Source organism: Bombina bombina, chromosome 9 (assembly GCF_027579735.1).
Source record: "Bombina bombina isolate aBomBom1 chromosome 9, aBomBom1.pri, whole genome shotgun sequence".
NCBI classification, from domain to species: domain Eukaryota; kingdom Metazoa; phylum Chordata; class Amphibia; order Anura; family Bombinatoridae; genus Bombina; species Bombina bombina.
The window spans coordinates 6,004,576-6,024,017 of NC_069507.1; the positions used below are offsets into that span (position 1 = coordinate 6,004,576).

General features: G+C 37.0%; 1 protein-coding gene across 1 annotated transcript in view; it reads left to right on the forward strand.

The window, feature by feature from the left end:
* Window positions 1–19,442, forward strand: part of HKDC1 (hexokinase domain containing 1) — a gene marked incomplete in the record, with an annotated part of 292,645 nt that overhangs the window by 105,526 nt on the left and 167,677 nt on the right. The window contains 3 exon segments of the mRNA XM_053692300.1: window positions 2,394–2,549; window positions 19,009–19,242; window positions 19,361–19,442. The exon segment at window positions 19,361–19,442 is cut by the window's right edge and continues 223 nt beyond it. Of these exon segments, the coding sequence (XP_053548275.1) occupies window positions 2,394–2,549; window positions 19,009–19,242; window positions 19,361–19,442 (472 nt within the window).

Genomic DNA, 19,442 nt, shown 5'->3' on the forward strand with positions numbered 1-19,442 from the left:
TAAAGGGGTGGAGCCTTGTTCCTTAACGGACTAACAGAGCATTCATTGGACATTGTGATACAGTCTTTTGTTTGCAGTAGTCTATGATTGGGGCAGTCTCATTATATGCCTTGCGACTTGTTTTTAAAACATTTGTTATACTTTTTAACCACTTCTGATTCATCCTTTGGAGCTGGAACATCCTTCTTTGCCTTGCCTCCTATTAGGAGCTTCCTGTGCCTTTATATCTAGAGCTTGATTTAGAAGCTCTAGACAATGTGAGTACCTTTTTAGGTTCTGTTGTAAATTTCACATAACCACAGAACTTCACTATATGTGTTTCTTCTTCTTTTTTTTCCCCTGAGGTTCACCTGCTGAGCATTACCACCGTGATTACCTGGGACTTTTATCCTTTTTTGTGCACTATCACATTTGCTTTTGTATCTTATCAAGATAAGAATGTGTATATAAGCTGTGTGGTTTTCCCAATAAAATCTGTTTGTGTTTCACCTTAATACTGGTCTTGTCTAGTTATTAGGGTAGGCTCTTGCTAAAATCACTTTCTCTGCTCTGTAGATACAAGTTCCAGGTACAGGAAGAACCCTTTTGGCAGAGCTACCCAGTCGGGGTGGCTGGAGTCTGTCACAGTCACCTCTATCTAGTGATGGTCACAGGTTGTCTGTATATAGCAATGAATACAGCTCACTTGTATCTGGTGATGAGCAGGAGTCACCTCTATCTAGTGATGGTCACAAGTTGTCTGTATCTAGCACTGAACAAAGCTCACCTGTATCTGATGAGTAGGAGTCACCTCTATCTAGTGAGTCTGTATCTAGCAATGATTAGAGCTCACCTGTATCTGGTGATTAGTAGAAGTCAACTCTTTATAGTGATTGTCACAAGTTGTCTGTATCTAGCACTGATCAGAGCTCACCTCTGTTTGGTAAGGAGTAGGATTCATCTTTGTCTATAGATGGTCACAAGTTGTCTGTATCTAGCAGTGAACAAAGCTCACCTATATCTAGTGATGAGTAGGAGTCACCTCTGTCTACTTATGGTCACAAGTTGTCTGTATCTAGCAATAAACAAAGCTCACCTGTATCTGATGATGAGTAGGAGCTACTTCTGCCTAGTGATGGTCATGAGTTGTCTGTATCTAGCACTGAACAAAGCTTACCTGTATCTGGTGATGAGTAGGTGTCAGCTCTGTCTAGTGATGGTCACATGTTGTCTGTATATAGCAATAAATATAGGTCACCTATATCTGGTGATGAGTAGGAGTCACCTCTGTCTGGTGATGGTCACAAGTCTGTATCTAGCCGTAAACAAAGCTCACCTGTATCTGGTTATCTTCTCTATCTGAATCATGAAAGAAAAATGTTGTGTTTCATATCCCTTTAAAAACACCTCTCCCCACACCCCATTTATTTATTTCAAATCACTCCTGAATATTGGTCCAATATTGGTCTAAATGACCCTCACCCTGGTCCAAAAGAAGAAATAAAATTTACCCTTTATTCAGCACCATTAAAAATATTAGTTATAAAAGTAAACCAACACGCTGATTCAAAATATAAAAACACTGTATGTACAAATAAACCTAGTGTTCTGGCATAAGCACTATCAAATATTTATATTTCTATTATTCAGAGGCAGGCATATAAATAATACAATTATCCCCCCACTACTGTAGAAGACACAAAACAACAGATCCCTCTCTCACCGTCTATGATTTTGTGATAATAAATACCCCACACAGGGCAGCATAAAGGGATTGGCTTTAACTCTCTTGTTGCACCATAGTAGTTATTCAAAAATATTGGGTATTGTAATGTCTGCACTCTCAAATATCACATCATAAATTCCAATTACATGCCAGAGTACTAAGAGTAGAGAAACGCCAACGTACGTCTCGCTATAGCTTTGTCAAGATTTGCTAGGTTAAGGAGTTAGTTTGACTGCACTATCCAACCACCATATGTTATTGCACCTGAGGCTTTTGCTTGATCGTTACCATTTACCCTTTAACATGATGTGAGTGCAAGTGTAGGTGCACTATTGATTTACGTTGAGTGGTGTTATCACTCAATAGCTCTTATACTTTTGCTCTCCACATGTAATCTTGACCTTGTTTCACCATTTTCATTAGGAGAAGACACAGGTGTAATGATGTGAGTTATAAGAAGCTCTGGCCATCTGGATAGAAAAGACTCTCACAGGAGTTAAAAATTCCTCAGTAGCAGCCATCAAGGTGTGATGTACAAAGAATATATCCAAGTAATGTGCTTGTAGAATCATTTTGTGAAGCACATTAAGTAGTACTCTCTCCTATACAGCATAATACATGGCCCTATCCTTTATGGGCAAAGTATCTAATGTCTCACTTATTCACAAATAATTATTCTCTTTATCAGATTTGAGAAGATGATCAGTGGTCTCTACATGGGAGAACTTGTCAGGCTTATACTCTTAAAAATGGCAAAGCAAGGCCTCTTGTTTGCTGGGAAGACGTCAACTGCTCTGCGTACAAAAGGCAAAATTCAAACATGTCATGTGGCCTCCATGGAGAAGTAAGTTTGTAGTGATCTGTGTAGTATCCTCTGTATTGGAGCTAATAAAGCAAGCTGCCAGTGTGGTCACCAAGGATGTTAACTTGTTATGGTAACTACACTATGTAAGGCAAATGGGTTTTTATCTTTCTCAGCCTTTAACCCAAAGACCCTACATGACCCCCTGTGCAGCACTCTAATAACCCAATAAAACCACATGACCCCTGTGCAGCACACTCATAAGCCAAAATGACCCCACATGACCCCTTGGGCGGCACTCACATAACCTAATCACTTCTGTGCAGCACTTTCATGACCTAATGACCTCACATGACCCCTTGTACAGCACTCTCATAACACAATGACCCCACATGACCCCTTGTGCAGCACTCCCATAACCCAATGACCCCACATGACCTCTTGTGCAGCACTTTCATGACCCAATGACCTAACATGACACCTTGTACAGCACTTTCCTAATCCAATGACCCCATATGACCCCTTGTGCAGCCCTCCTATAACCCAATGACCCCTTGTGCAGCACTCCTATAACCCAATGACCCCACATGACCCCTTGTGCAGCACTTTCATAACCCTATGACCTCACATGACCCCTTGTGCAGCACTCTCATCAGCTAATAACCCCACATGACCCCTGTGCAGCACTCCCATAATTCAACTACTACACATAGGTGGTAGTTACTACCCTTGGGCGGCACTCTCATAACCCAATGATCCCACATGACCCCTTTGGCGGCACTTTCAAAACATATTAACCCCTGTGCAGCTCATTCATAACTCAGACACCCCCATACAACACTTCCATCACCTGTCAGACTCATGAAAGTTTTTAATTTTGACTTATATGTCCCCCTGTTGTTAAAAAGCAGGGAAGAAAGCTTAGGAGCATGCATGTGGCAGCAGTTGGGCAAGAGTGTTACCCATTTGCAAGAGCATTAGAGGGCAGCACTATTTCCTGCCACGTAGTGCACCAGATGCTACCTAGGTATCTCTTCAATACGATGGGAACAAAGCACATTTTATAATAGGAGTTCATTTGAAGCTTTTGTCTGAGTCACATGAGGGTTTCATATCCCTTTACTGCAGATACAATGAAGGATTATATAATACTCATCAGGTTTTGTCTGAGTCACATGAGGGTTTCATATCCCTTTACTGCAGATACAAAGAAGGATTATATAATACTCATCAGGTTTTGTCTGAGTCACATAAGGGTTTCATATCCCTTTACTGCAGATACAATGAAGGATTATATAATACTCATCAGGTTTTGTCTGAGTCACATGAGGGTTTCATATCCCTTTACTGCAGATACAATGAAGGATTATATAATACTCATCAGGTTTTGTCTGAGTCACATGAGGGTTTCATATCCCTTTACTGCAGATACAATGAAGGATTATATAATACTCATCAGGTTTTGTCTGAGTCACATGAGGGTTTCATATCCCTTTACTGCAGATACAATGAAGGATTATATAATACTCATCAGGTTTTGTCTGAGTCACATGAGGGTTTCATATCCTTTACTGCAGATACAATGAAGGATTATATAATACTCATCAGGTTTTGTCTCGAGTCACATGAGGGTTTCATATCCCTTTACTGCAGATACAATGAAGGATTATATAATACTCATCAGGTTTTTGTCTGAGTCACATGGAGGGTTTCATATCCCTTTACTGCAGATACAATGAAGGATTATATAATACTCATCAGGTTTTGTCTGAGTCACATGAGGGTTTCATATCCCTTTACTGCAGATACAATGAAGGATTATATAATACTCATCAGGTTTTGTCTGAGTCACATAAGGGTTTCATATCCCTTTACTGCAGATACAATGAAGGATTATATAATACTCATCAGGTTTTGTCTGAGTCACATGAGGGTTTCATATCCCTTTACTGCAGATACAATGAAGGATTATATAATACTCATCAGGTTTTGTCTGAGTCACATGAAGGGTTTCATATCCCCTTTACTGCAGATACAATGAAGGATTATATAATACTCATCAGGTTTTGTCTGAGTCACATGAGGGTTTCATATCCCTTTACTGCAGATACAATGAAGGATTATATAATACTCATCAGGTTTTGTCTGAGTCACATGAGGGTTTCATATCCCTTTACTGCAGATACAATGAAGGATTATATAATACTCATCAGGTTTTGTCTGAGTCACATGAGGGTTTCATATCCCTTTACTGCAGATACAATGAAGGATTATATAATACTCATCAGGTTTTGTCTGAGTCACATGAGGGTTTCATATCCCTTTACTGCAGATACAATGAAGGATTATATAATACTCATCAGGTTTTGTCTGAGTCACATGAGGGTTTCATATCCCTTTACTGCAGATACAATGAAGGATTATATAATACTCATCAGGTTTTTGTCCTGAGTCACATGAGGGTTTCATATCCCTTTACTGCAGATACAATGAAGGATTCATATAATACTCATCAGGTTTTTTTCTGAGTCACATGAGGGTTTCATATCCCTTTACTGCAGATACAATGAAGGATTATATAATACTCATCAGGTTTTGTCTGAGTCACATGAGGGTTTCATATCCCTTTACTGCAGATACAATGAAGGATTATATAATACTCATCAGGTTTTGTCTGAGTCACATGAGGGTTTCATATTTACTGCAGATACAATGAAGGATTATATAATACTCATCAGGTTTTGTCTGAGTCACATAAGGGTTTCATATCCCTTTACTGCAGATACAATGAAGGATTATATAATACTCATCAGGTTTTGTCTGAGTCACATGAGGGTTTCATATCCCTTTACTGCAGATACAATGAAGGATTATATAATACTCATCAGGTTTTGTCTGAGTCACATGGGGGGTTTCATATCCTTTACCTTGCAGATACAAATGAAGGGATTATATAATACTCATCAGGTTTTGTCTGAGTCACATGGAAGGGTTTTCATATCCCTTTACTGCAGATACAATGAAGGATTATATAATACTCATCAGGTTTTGTCTGAGTCACATAAGGGTTTCATATCCCTTACTGCAGATACAATGAAGGATTATATAATACTCATCAGGTTTTGTCTGAGTCACATGAGGGTTTCATATCCCTTGACTGCAGTATACAATGAAGATTATATAATACTCATCAGGTTTTGTCTGAGTCACATGAGGTTTCATATCCCTTTACTGCAGATCACAATGAAGGATTATATAATAGCTCATCAGGTTTTGTCTGAGTCACATAGGGTTTCATATCCCTTTATTTACTGCAGATACAATGAAGGATTATATAATACTCATCAGGTTTTGTCTGAGTCACATAAGGGTTTCATATTTACTGCAGATACAATGAAGGATTATATAATACTCATCAGGTTTTGTCTGAGTCACATAAGGGTTTCATATCCCTTTACTGCAGATACAATGAAGGATTATATAATACTCATCAGGTTTTGTCTGAGTCACATGAGGGTTTCATATCCCTTTACTGCAGATACAATGAAGGATTATATAATACTCATCAGGTTTTGTCTGAGTCACATAAGGGTTTCATATCCCTTTACTGCAGATACAATGAAGGATTATATAATACTCATCAGGTTTTGTCTGAGTCACATGAGGGTTTCATATCCCTTTACTGCAGATACAATGAAGGATTATATAATACTCATCAGGTTTTGTCTGAGTCACATGAGGGTTTCATATCCCTTTACTGCAGATACAATGAAGGATTATATAATACTCATCAGGTTTTGTCTGAGTCACATGAGGGTTTCATATCCCTTTACTGCAGATACAATGAAGGATTATATAATACTCATCAGGTTTTGTCTGAGGTCACATGAGGGTTTCATATCCCTTTACTGCAGATACAATGAAGGATAATATAATACTCATCAGGTTTTGTCTGAGTCACATGAGGGTTTCATATCCCTTTACTGCAGATACAATGAAGGATTATATAATACTCATCAGGTTTTGTCTGAGTCACATGAGGGTTTCATATCCCTTTACTGCAGATACAATGAAGGATTATATAATACTCATCAGGTTTTGTCTGAGTCACATGAGGGTTTCATATCCCTTTACTGCAGATACAATGAAGGATTATATAATACTCATCAGGTTTTGTCTGAGTCACATGAAGGGTTTCATATCCCTTTACTGCAGATACATATAAGGTTTATATAATACTCATCAGGTTTTGTCTGAGTCCACATAAGGGTTTCATATCCCTTTACTGCAGATACAATGAAGGATATATAATACTCATCAGGTTTGTCTGAGTCACATGAGGGTTTCATATCCCTTTACTGCAGATACAATGAAGGATTATATAATACTCATCAGTTTTGTCTGAGTCACATGAGGGTTTTCATATCCCTTTACTGCAGATACAATGAAGGATTATATATATACTCATCAGGTTTTGTCTGAGTCACATGAGGGTTTCATATCCCTTTACTGCAGATACAATGAAGGATTGATATAATACTCATCAGGTTTTGTCTGAGTCACATGAGGGTTTTCATATCCCTTTACTGCAGATACAATATGAAGGATTATATAATACTCATCAGATTTTTCTGAGTCACATGAGGGGTTTTCATATCCCTTTACTGCAGGATACAATGAAGGGATTATATAATACTCATCAGGTTTTGGGTCTGAGTCACTTGAGGGTTTCATATCCTTTACTGCAGATACAATGAAGGATTATATAATACTCATCAGTTTTGGTCTGAGTCACATGAGGGGTTTCATATCCCTTTACTTGCAGAGTACAATGAAGGATTATATAATACTCATCAGGTTTTGGTCTGAGTCACATGAGGGTTTCATATCCCTTTACTGCAGATACAATGAAGGATTATATAATACTCATCAGGTTTTGTCTGAGTCACATGAGGGTTTCATATCCCTTTACTGCAGATACAATGAAGGATTATATAATACTCATCAGGTTTTGTCTGAGTCACATGAGGGTTTCATATCCCTTTACTGCAGATACAATGAAGGATTATATAATACTCATCAGGTTTTGTCTGAGTCACATGAGGGTTTCATATCCCTTTACTGCAGATACAATGAAGGATTATATAATACTCATCAGGTTTTGTCTGAGTCACATGAGGGTTTCATATCCCTTTACTGCAGATACAATGAAGGATTATATAATACTCATCAGGTTTTGTCTGAGTCACATGAGGGTTTCATATCCCTTTACTGCAGATACAATGAAGGATTATATAATACTCATCAGGTTTTGTCTGAGTCACATGAGGGTTTCATATCCCTTTACTGCAGATACAATGAAGGATTATATAATACTCATCAGGTTTTGTCTGAGTCACATGAGGGTTTCATATCCCTTTACTGCAGATACAATGAAGGATTATATAATACTCATCAGGTTTTGTCTGAGTCACATGAGGGTTTCATATCCCTTTACTGCAGATACAATGAAGGATTATATAATACTCATCAGGTTTTGTCTGAGTCACATAAGGGTTTCATATCCCTTTACTGCAGATACAATGAAGGGATTATATAATACTCATCAGGTTTTGTCTGAGTCACATGAGGGTTTCATATCCCTTTACTGCAGATACAATGAAGGATTATATAATACTCATCAGGTTTTGTCTGAGTCACATGAGGGTTTCATATCCCTTTACTGCAGATACAATGAAGGATTATATAATACTCATCAGGTTTTGTCTGAGTCACATGAGGGTTTCAATATCCCTTTACTGCAGATACAATGAAGGATTATATAATACTCATCAGGTTTTGTCTGAGTCACATGAGGGTTTCATATCCCTTTACTGCAGATACAATGAAGGATTATTATAATACTCATCAGGTTTTGTCTGAGTCACATTGAGGGTTTCATATCCCTTTACTGCAGATACAATGAAGGATTATATAATACTCATCAGGTTTTGTCTGAGTCACATGAGGGTTTCATATCCCTTTACTGCAGATACAATGAAGGATTATATAATACTCATCAGGTTTTGTCTGAGTCACATAAGGGTTTCATATCCCTTTACTGCAGATACAATGAAGGATTATATAATACTCATCAGGTTTTGTCTGAGTCACATGAGGGTTTCATATCCCTTTACTGCAGATACAATGAAGGATTATATAATACTCATCAGTTTTGTCTGAGTCACATGAGGGTTTCATATCCCTTTACTGCAGATACAATGAAGGATTATATAATACTCATCAGGTTTTGTCTGAGTCACATGAGGGTTTCATATCCCTTTACTGCAGATACAATGAAGGATTATATAATACTCATCAGGTTTTGTCTGAGTCACATGAGGGTTTCATAATCCCTTTACTGCAAGATACAATGAAGGATTCTATAATAACCACATCAGGTTTTGTCTGAGTCTACATAAGGGTTTCATATCCCCATTACTGCAGATACAATGAAGGATTATATAATACTCATCAGGTTTTGTCCTGAGTCACGATGAGGGTTTTCATAATCCATTTACTGCAAGATACAATGAAGGATTATATAATACTCAATCAGGTTTTGTCTGAGATCACATGAGGGCATTTTCATATCCCTTTACTGCGAAGATCACAATGAAGGATTATATAATACTCATCAGGTTTTGTCTGAGTCACTAAGAGCGAGTTTCATATCCCTTTACTGGCAGATACAATGAAGGATTATAATAATACTCATCAGGTTTTGTCTGAGTCACATGAGGGTTTCATATCCCTTTACTGCAGATACAATGAAGGATTATATAATACTCATCAGGTTTTGTCTGAGTCTCATGAGGGTTTCATATCCCCTTTACTGCAGATACAATGAAGGATTATATAAATACTCATCAGGTTTTGTCTGAGTCACATAGAGGGTTTCATATCCCTTTACTGCAGATACAATGAAGGATTATATAATACTCATCAGGTTTTGTCTGAGTCACATGAGGGTTTCATATCCCTTTACTGCAGATACAATGAAGGATTATATAATACTCATCAGGTTTTGTCTGAGTCACATAAGGGTTTCATATCCCTTTTACTGAAGATACAATGAAGGATTATATAATACTCATCAGGTTTTGTCTGAGTCACATGAGGGTTTCATATCCCTTTACTGCAGATACAATGAAGGATTATATAATACTCATCAGGTTTTGTCTGAGTCACGATGAGGGTTTCATATCCCTTTACTGCAGATACAATGAAGGATTATATAATACTCATCAGGTTTTGTCTGAGTCACATGAGGGTTTCATATCCCTTTACTGCAGATACAATGAAGGATTATATAATACTCATCAGGTTTGGTCTAGTCACATGAGGGTTTCATATCCCTTTACTGCAGATACAATGAAGGATTATATAATACTCATCAGGTTTTGTCTGAGTCACATGAGGGTTTCATATCCCTTTACTTGCAGATACAATGAAGGTTTATATAATACTCATCAGGTTTGTCTGAGTCACATGAGGGTTTCATATCCCTTTACTGCAGATACAATGAAGGATTATATAATACTCATCAGGTTTTGTCTGAGTCCATGAGGGTTTCTATCCCTTTACTGCAGATACAATGAAGGATTATATAATACTCATCAGGTTTTGTCTGAGTCACATGAGGGTTTCATATCCCTTTACTGCAGATACAATGATGGATTATATAATACTCATCAGGTTTTGTCTGAGTCACATGAGGGTTTCATATCCCTTTACTGCAGATACAATGAAGGATTATATAATACTCATCAGGTTTTGTCTGAGTCACATGAGGGTTTCATATCCCTTTACTGCAGATACAATGAAGGATTATATAATACTCATCAGGTTTTGTTCTGAGTCACATGAGGGTTTCATATCCCTTTACTGCAGATACAATGAAGGATTTATAATACTCATCAGGTTTTGTCTGAGTCACATAAGGGTTTTCATATCCCTTTACTGCAGATACAATGAAGGATTATATAATACTCATCAGGTTTTGTCTGAGTCACATGAGGGTTTCATATCCTTTACTGCAGATACAATGAAGGATTATATAATACTCATCAGGTTTTGTCTGAGTCACATGAGGGTTTCATATCCCTTTACTGCAGATACAATGAAGGATTATATAATACTCATCAGGTTTTGTCTGAGTCCACATGAGGGTTTCATATCCCTTTACTGCAGATACAATGAAGGATTATATAATACTCATCAGGTTTTGTCTGAGTTCACATAAGGGTTTCATATCCCTTTACTGCAGATACAATGAAGGATTATATAATACTCATCAGGTTTGTCTGAGTCACTGAGGGTTTCATATCCCTTTACTGCAGATACAATGAAGGATTATATAATACTCATCAGGTTTTGTCTGAGTCACATGAGGGTTTCATATCCCTTTACTGCAGATACAATGAAGGATTATATAATCCTTCATCAGGTTTTGTCTGAGTCACATGAGGGTTTCATATCCCTTTACTGCAGATACAATGAAGGATTATATATTACTCATCAGGTTTTGTCTGAGTCACATGAAGGTTTCATATCCCTTTACTGCAGATACAATGAAGGATTATATAATACTCATCAGGTTTTGTCTGAGTCACATGAGGGTTTCATATCCCTTTACTGCAGATACAATGAAGGATTATATAATACTCATCAGGTTTTGTCTGAGTCACATGAGGGTTTCATATCCCTTTACTGCAGATACAATGAAGGATTATATAATACTCATCAGGTTTTGTCTGAGTCACATGAGGGTTTTCATATCCCTTTACTGCAGATACAATGAAGGATTATATAATACTCATCAGGTTTTGTCTGAGTCACATTAGGGTTTCATATCCCTTTACTGCAGATACAATGAAGGATTATATAATACTCATCAGGTTTTGTCTGAGTCACATGAGGGTTTCATATCCCTTTACTGCAGATACAATGAAGGATTATATAATACTCATCAGGTTTTGTCTGAGTCACATGAGGGTTTCATATCCCTTTACTGCAGATACAATGAAGGATTATATAATACTCATCAGGTTTTTGTCTGAGTCACATGAGGGTTTCATATCCCTTTACTGCAGATACAATGAAGGATTATATAATACTCATCAGGTTTTGTCTGAGTCCACATGAGGGTTTCATATCCCTTTACTGCAGATACAATGAAGGATTATATAATACTCATCAGGTTTTGTCTGAGTCACATGAGGGTTTCATATCCCTTTACTGCAGATACAATGAAGGATTATATAATACTCATCAGGTTTTGTCTGAGTCACATGAGGGTTTCATATCCCTTTACTGCAGATACAATGAAGTATAATATAATACTCATCAGGTTTTGTCTGAGTCACATGAGGGTTTCATATCCCTTTACTGCAGATACAATGAAGGATTATATAATACTCATCAGGTTTTGTCTGAGTCACATGAGGGTTTCATATCCCTTTACTGCAGATACAATGAAGGATTATATAATACTCATCAGGTTTTGTCTGAGTCACATGAGGGTTTCATATCCCTTACTGCAGATACAATGAAGGATTATATAATACTCATCAGGTTTTGTCTGAGTCACATGAGGGTTTCATATCCCTTTACTGCAGATACAATGAAGGATTATATAATACTCATCAGGTTTTGTCTGAGTCACATAAGGGTTTCATATCCCTTTACTGCAGATACAATGAAGGATTATATAATACTCATCAGGTTTTGTCTGAGTCACATGAGGGTTTCATATCCCTTTACTGCAGATACAATGAAGGATTATATAATACTCATCAGGTTTTGTCTGAGTCACATAGGGTTTCATATCCCTTACTGCAGATACAATGAAGGATTATATAATACTCATCAGGTTTTGTCTGAGTCACATGAGGGTTTCATATCCCTTTACTGCAGATACAATGAAGGATTATATAATACTCATCAGGTTTTGTCTGAGTCACATGAGGGTTTCATATCCCTTTACTGCAGATTACAATGAAGGATTATATAATACTCATCAGGTTTTGTCTGAGTCACTTGAGGGTTTCATATCCCTTTACTGCAGATACAATGAAGGATTATATAATACTCATCAGGTTTTGTCTGAGTCACATAAGGGTTTCATATCCCTTTACTGCAGATACAATGAAGGATTATATAATACTCATCAGGTTTTGTCTGAGTCACATGAGGGTTTCATATCCCTTTACTGCAGATACAATGAAGGATTATATAATACTCATCAGGTTTTGTCTGAGTCACATGAGGGGTTCATATCCCTTTACTGCAGATACAATGAAGGATTATATAATACTCATCAGGTTTTGTCTGAGTCACATAAGGGTTTCATATCCCCTTTACTGCAGATACAATGAAGGATTATATAATACTCATCAGGTTTTGTCTGAGTCACATGAGGGTTTCATATCCCTTTACTGCAGATACAATGAAGGGATTATATAATACTCATCAGGTTTTGTCTGAGTCACATGAGGGTTTCATATCCCCTTTACTGCAGATACAATGAAGGATTATATAATACTCATCAGGCTTTTGTCTGAGTCACATGAGGGTTTCATATCCCTTTACTGCAGATACAATGAAGGATTATATAATACTCATCAGGTTTTGTACTGAGTCACATGAGGGTTTCATATCCCTTTACTGCAGATACAATGAAGGATTATATAATACTCATCAGGTTTTGTCTGAGTCACATAGAGGGTTTCATATCCCTCTTTACTTGCAGATACAATGAAGGAATTTATAATAATACTCATACAGGTTTTGTATGAGTCACATGAGGGTTCTCATATCCCTTTACTGCAGATACAATGAAGGATTATATAATACTCATCAGGTTTTGTCTGAGTCACATGAGGGTTTCATATCCCTTTACTGCAGATACAATGAAGGATTATATAATACTCATCAGGTTTTGTCTGAGTCACATGAGGGTTTCATATCCCTTTACTGCAGATACAATGAAGGATTATATAATACTCATCAGGTTTTGTCTGAGTCACATGAGGGTTTCATATCCCTTTACTGCAGATACAATGAAGGATTATATAATACTCATCAGGTTTTTGTCTGAGTCACATGAGGGTTTCATATCCCTTTACTGCAGATACAATTGAAGGATTATATAATACTCATCAGGTTTTGTCTGAGTCACATGAGGGTTTCATATCCCTTTTACTGCAGATACAATGAAGGATTATATAATACTCATCAGGTTTTGTCTGAGTCACATGAGGGTTTCATATCCCTTTACTGCAGATACAATGAAGGATTATATAATACTCATCAGGTTTTGTCTGAGTCACATGAGGGTTTCATATCCCTTTACTGCAGATACAATGAAGGATTATATAATACTCATCAGGTTTTGTCTGAGTCACATGAGGGTTTCATATCCCTTTACTGCAGATACAATGAAGGATTATATAATACTCATCAGGTTTTGTCTGAGTCACATGAGGGTTTCATATCCCTTTACTGCAGATACAATGAAGGATTATATAATACTCATCAGGTTTTGTCTGAGTCACATGAGGGTTTCATATCCCTTTACTGCAGATACAATGAAGGATTATATAATACTCATCAGGTTTTGTCTGAGTCACATAAGGGTTTCATATCCCTTTACTGCAGATACAATGAAGGATTATATAATACTCATCAGGTTTTGTCTGAGTCACATGAGGGTTTCATATCCCTTTACTGCAGATACAATGAAGGATTATATAATACTCATCAGGTTTTGTCTGAGTCACATGAGGGTTTCATATCCCTTTACTGCAGATACAATGAAGGATTATATAATACTCATCAGGTTTTGTCTGAGTCACATGAGGGTTTCATATCCCTTTACTGCAGATACAATGAAGGATTATATAATACTCATCAGGTTTTGTCTGAGTCACATGAGGGTTTCATATCCCTTTACTGCAGATACAATGAAGGATTATATAATACTCATCAGGTTTTGTCTGAGTCACATGAGGGTTTCATATCCCTTTACTGCAGATACAATGAAGGATTATATAATACTCATCAGGTTTTGTCTGAGTCACATAAGGGTTTCATATCCCTTTACTGCAGATACAATGAAGGATTATATAATACTCATCAGGTTTTGTCTGAGTCACATGAGGGTTTCATATCCCTTTACTGCAGATACAATGAAGGATTATATAATACTCATCAGGTTTTGTCTGAGTCACATGAGGGTTTCATATCCCTTTACTGCAGATACAATGAAGGATTATATAATACTCATCAGGTTTTGTCTGAGTCACATGAGGGTTTCATATCCCTTTACTGCAGATACAATGAAGGATTATATAATACTCATCAGGTTTTGTCTGAGTCACATGAGGGTTTCATATCCCTTTACTGCAGATACAATGAAGGATTATATAATACTCATCAGGTTTTGTCTGAGTCACATGAGGGTTTCATATCCCTTTACTGCAGATACAATGAAGGATTATATAATACTCATCAGGTTTTGTCTGAGTCACATGAGGGTTTCATATCCCTTTACTGCAGATACAATGAAGGATTATATAATACTCATCAGGTTTTGTCTGAGTCACATGAGGGTTTCATATCCCTTTACTGCAGATACAATGAAGGATTATATAATACTCATCAGGTTTTGTCTGAGTCACATGAGGGTTTCATATCCCTTTACTGCAGATACAATGAAGGATTATATAATACTCATCAGGTTTTGTCTGAGTCACATGAGGGTTTCATATCCCTTTACTGCAGATACAATGAAGGATTATATAATACTCATCAGGTTTTGTCTGAGTCACATAAGGGTTTCATATCCCTTTACTGCAGATACAATGAAGGATTATATAATACTCATCAGGTTTTGTCTGAGTCACATAAGGGTTTCATATCCCTTTACTGCAGATACAATGAAGGATTATATAATACTCATCAGGTTTTGTCTGAGTCACATGAGGGTTTCATATCCCTTTACTGCAGATACAATGAAGGATTATATAATACTCATCAGGTTTTGTCTGAGTCACATGAGGGTTTCATATCCCTTTACTGCAGATACAATGAAGGATTATATAATACTCATCAGGTTTTGTCTGAGTCACATAAGGGTTTCATATCCCTTTACTGCAGATACAATGAAGGATTATATAATACTCATCAGGTTTTGTCTGAGTCACATGAGGGTTTCATATCCCTTTACTGCAGATACAATGAAGGATTATATAATACTCATCAGGTTTTGTCTGAGTCACATGAGGGTTTCATATCCCTTTACTGCAGATACAATGAAGGATTATATAATACTCATCAGGTTTTGTCTGAGTCACATGAGGGTTTCATATCCCTTTACTGCAGATACAATGAAGGATTATATAATACTCATCAGGTTTTGTCTGAGTCACATAAGGGTTTCATATCCCTTTACTGCAGATACAATGAAGGATTATATAATACTCATCAGGTTTTGTCTGAGTCACATGAGGGTTTCATATCCCTTTACTGCAGATACAATGAAGGATTATATAATACTCATCAGGTTTTGTCTGAGTCACATGAGGGTTTCATATCCCTTTACTGCAGATACAATGAAGGATTATATAATACTCATCAGGTTTTGTCTGAGTCACATGAGGGTTTCATATCCCTTTACTGCAGATACAATGAAGGATTATATAATACTCATCAGGTTTTGTCTGAGTCACATAAGGGTTTCATATCCCTTTACTGCAGATACAATGAAGGATTATATAATACTCATCAGGTTTTGTCTGAGTCACATGAGGGTTTCATATCCCTTTACTGCAGATACAATGAAGGATTATATAATACTCATCAGGTTTTGTCTGAGTCACATAAGGGTTTCATATCCCTTTACTGCAGATACAATGAAGGATTATATAATACTCATCAGGTTTTGTCTGAGTCACATGAGGGTTTCATATCCCTTTACTGCAGATACAATGAAGGATTATATAATACTCATCAGGTTTTGTCTGAGTCACATGAGGGTTTCATATCCCTTTACTGCAGATACAATGAAGGATTATATAATACTCATCAGGTTTTGTCTGAGTCACATGAGGGTTTCATATCCCTTTACTGCAGATACAATGAAGGATTATATAATACTCATCAGGTTTTGTCTGAGTCACATAAGGGTTTCATATCCCTTTACTGCAGATACAATGAAGGATTATATAATACTCATCAGGTTTTGTCTGAGTCACATGAGGGTTTCATATCCCTTTACTGCAGATACAATGAAGGATTATATAATACTCATCAGGTTTTGTCTGAGTCACATGAGGGTTTCATATCCCTTTACTGCAGATACAATGAAGGATTATATAATACTCATCAGGTTTTGTCTGAGTCACATAAGGGTTTCATATCCCTTTACTGCAGATACAATGAAGGATTATATAATACTCATCAGGTTTTGTCTGAGTCACATGAGGGTTTCATATCCCTTTACTGCAGATACAATGAAGGATTATATAATACTCATCAGGTTTTGTCTGAGTCACATGAGGGTTTCATATCCCTTTACTGCAGATACAATGAAGGATTATATAATACTCATCAGGTTTTGTCTGAGTCACATGAGGGTTTTCATATCCCTTTACTGCAGATACAATGAAGGATTATATAATACTCATCAGGTTTTGTCTGAGTCACATAAGGGTTTCATATCCCTTTACTGCAGATACAATGAAGGATTATATAATACTCATCAGGTTTTGTCTGAGTCACATAAGGGTTTCATATCCCTTTACTGCAGATACAATGAAGGATTATATAATACTCATCAGGTTTTGTCTGAGTCACATGAGGGTTTCATATCCCTTTACTGCAGATACAATGAAGGATTATATAATACTCATCAGGTTTTGTCTGAGTCACATAAGGGTTTCATATCCCTTTACTGCAGATACAATGAAGGATTATATAATACTCATCAGGTTTTGTCTGAGTCACATAAGGGTTTCATATCCCTTTACTGCAGATACAATGAAGGATTATATAATACTCATCAGATTTTGTCTGAGTCACATGAGGGTTTCATATCCCTTTACTGCAGATACAATGAAGGATTATATAATACTCATCAGGTTTTGTCTGAGTCACATGAGGGTTTCATATCCCTTTACTGCAGATACAATGAAGGATTATATAATACTCATCAGGTTTTGTCTGAGTCACATAAGGGTTTCATATCCCTTTACTGCAGATACAATGAAGGATTATATAATACTCATCAGGTTTTGTCTGAGTCACATAAGGGTTTCATATCCCTTTACTGCAGATACAATGAAGGATTATATAATACTCATCAGGTTTTGTCTGAGTCACATGAGGGTTTCATATCCCTTTACTGCAGATACAATGAAGGATTATATAATACTCATCAGGTTTTGTCTGAGTCACATAAGGGTTTCATATCCCTTTACTGCAGATACAATGAAGGATTATATAATACTCATCAGGTTTTGTCTGAGTCACATAAGGGTTTCATATCCCTTTACTGCAGATACAATGAAGGATTATATAATACTCATCAGGTTTTGTCTGAGTCACATGAGGGTTTCATATCCCTTTACTGCAGATACAATGAAGGATTATATAATACTCATCAGGTTTTGTCTAAGTCACATGAGGGTTTCATATCCCTTTACTGCAGATACAATGAAGGATTATATAATACTCATCAGGTTTTGTCTGAGTCACATGAGGGTTTCATATCCCTTTACTGCAGATACAATGAAGGATTATATAATACTCATCAGGTTTTGTCTCAGTCACATAAGGGTTTCATATCCCTTTACTGCAGATACAATGAAGGATTATATAATACTCATCAGGTTTTGTCTGAGTCACATGAGGGTTTCATATCCCTTTACTGCAGATACAATGAAGGATTATATAATACTCATCAGGTTTTGTCTGAGTCACATGAGGGTTTCATATCCCTTTACTGCAGATACAATGAAGGATTATATAATACTCATCAGGTTTTGTCTGAGTCACATAAGGGTTTCATATCCCTTTACTGCAGATACAATGAAGGATTATATAATACTCATCAGGTTTTGTCTGAGTCACATGAGGGTTTCATATCCCTTTACTGCAGATACAATGAAGGATTATATAATACTCATCAGGTTTTGTCTGAGTCACATGAGGGTTTCATATCCCTTTACTGCAGATACAATGAAGGATTATATAATACTCATCAGGTTTTGTCTGAGTCACATGAGGGTTTCATATCCCTTTACTGCAGATACAATGAAGGATTATATAATACTCATCAGGTTTTGTCTGAGTCACATAAGGGTTTCATATCCCTTTACTGCAGATACAATGAAGGATTATATAATACTCATCAGGTTTTGTCTGAGTCACATGAGGGTTTCATATCCCTTTACTGCAGATACAATGAAGGATTATATAATACTCATCAGGTTTTGTCTGACCTGGAGCTGGATCCATCAGAGGATGACTGCATAGCTGTGCAACATGTCTGCACCATAGTTTCTTTCCGATCAGCCAACCTCTGCGCAGCAGCTCTTGCCGCCATCCTGAATCGCCTTCGCAAAAATAAAAAGCTGGAGAGAATGAGGACAACAGTAGGAATGGATGGAACGGTTTACAAAACCCACCCTCAGTAAGTAACACATTAATAACATAAAACATCGGCAGGAGCGGTGTCTCGGTGTCACAGACCTCTTACTGTAGCGGGAAGAAACACAAATGCAGCTTTTGTAATGAATTTATTTCCGTAGGTACGCTAAACGCCTGCACAAAGTGGTGAGGAGATTAGTCCCCAACTGTGACGTTCGCTTTCTACTCTCAGAGAGCGGTAGT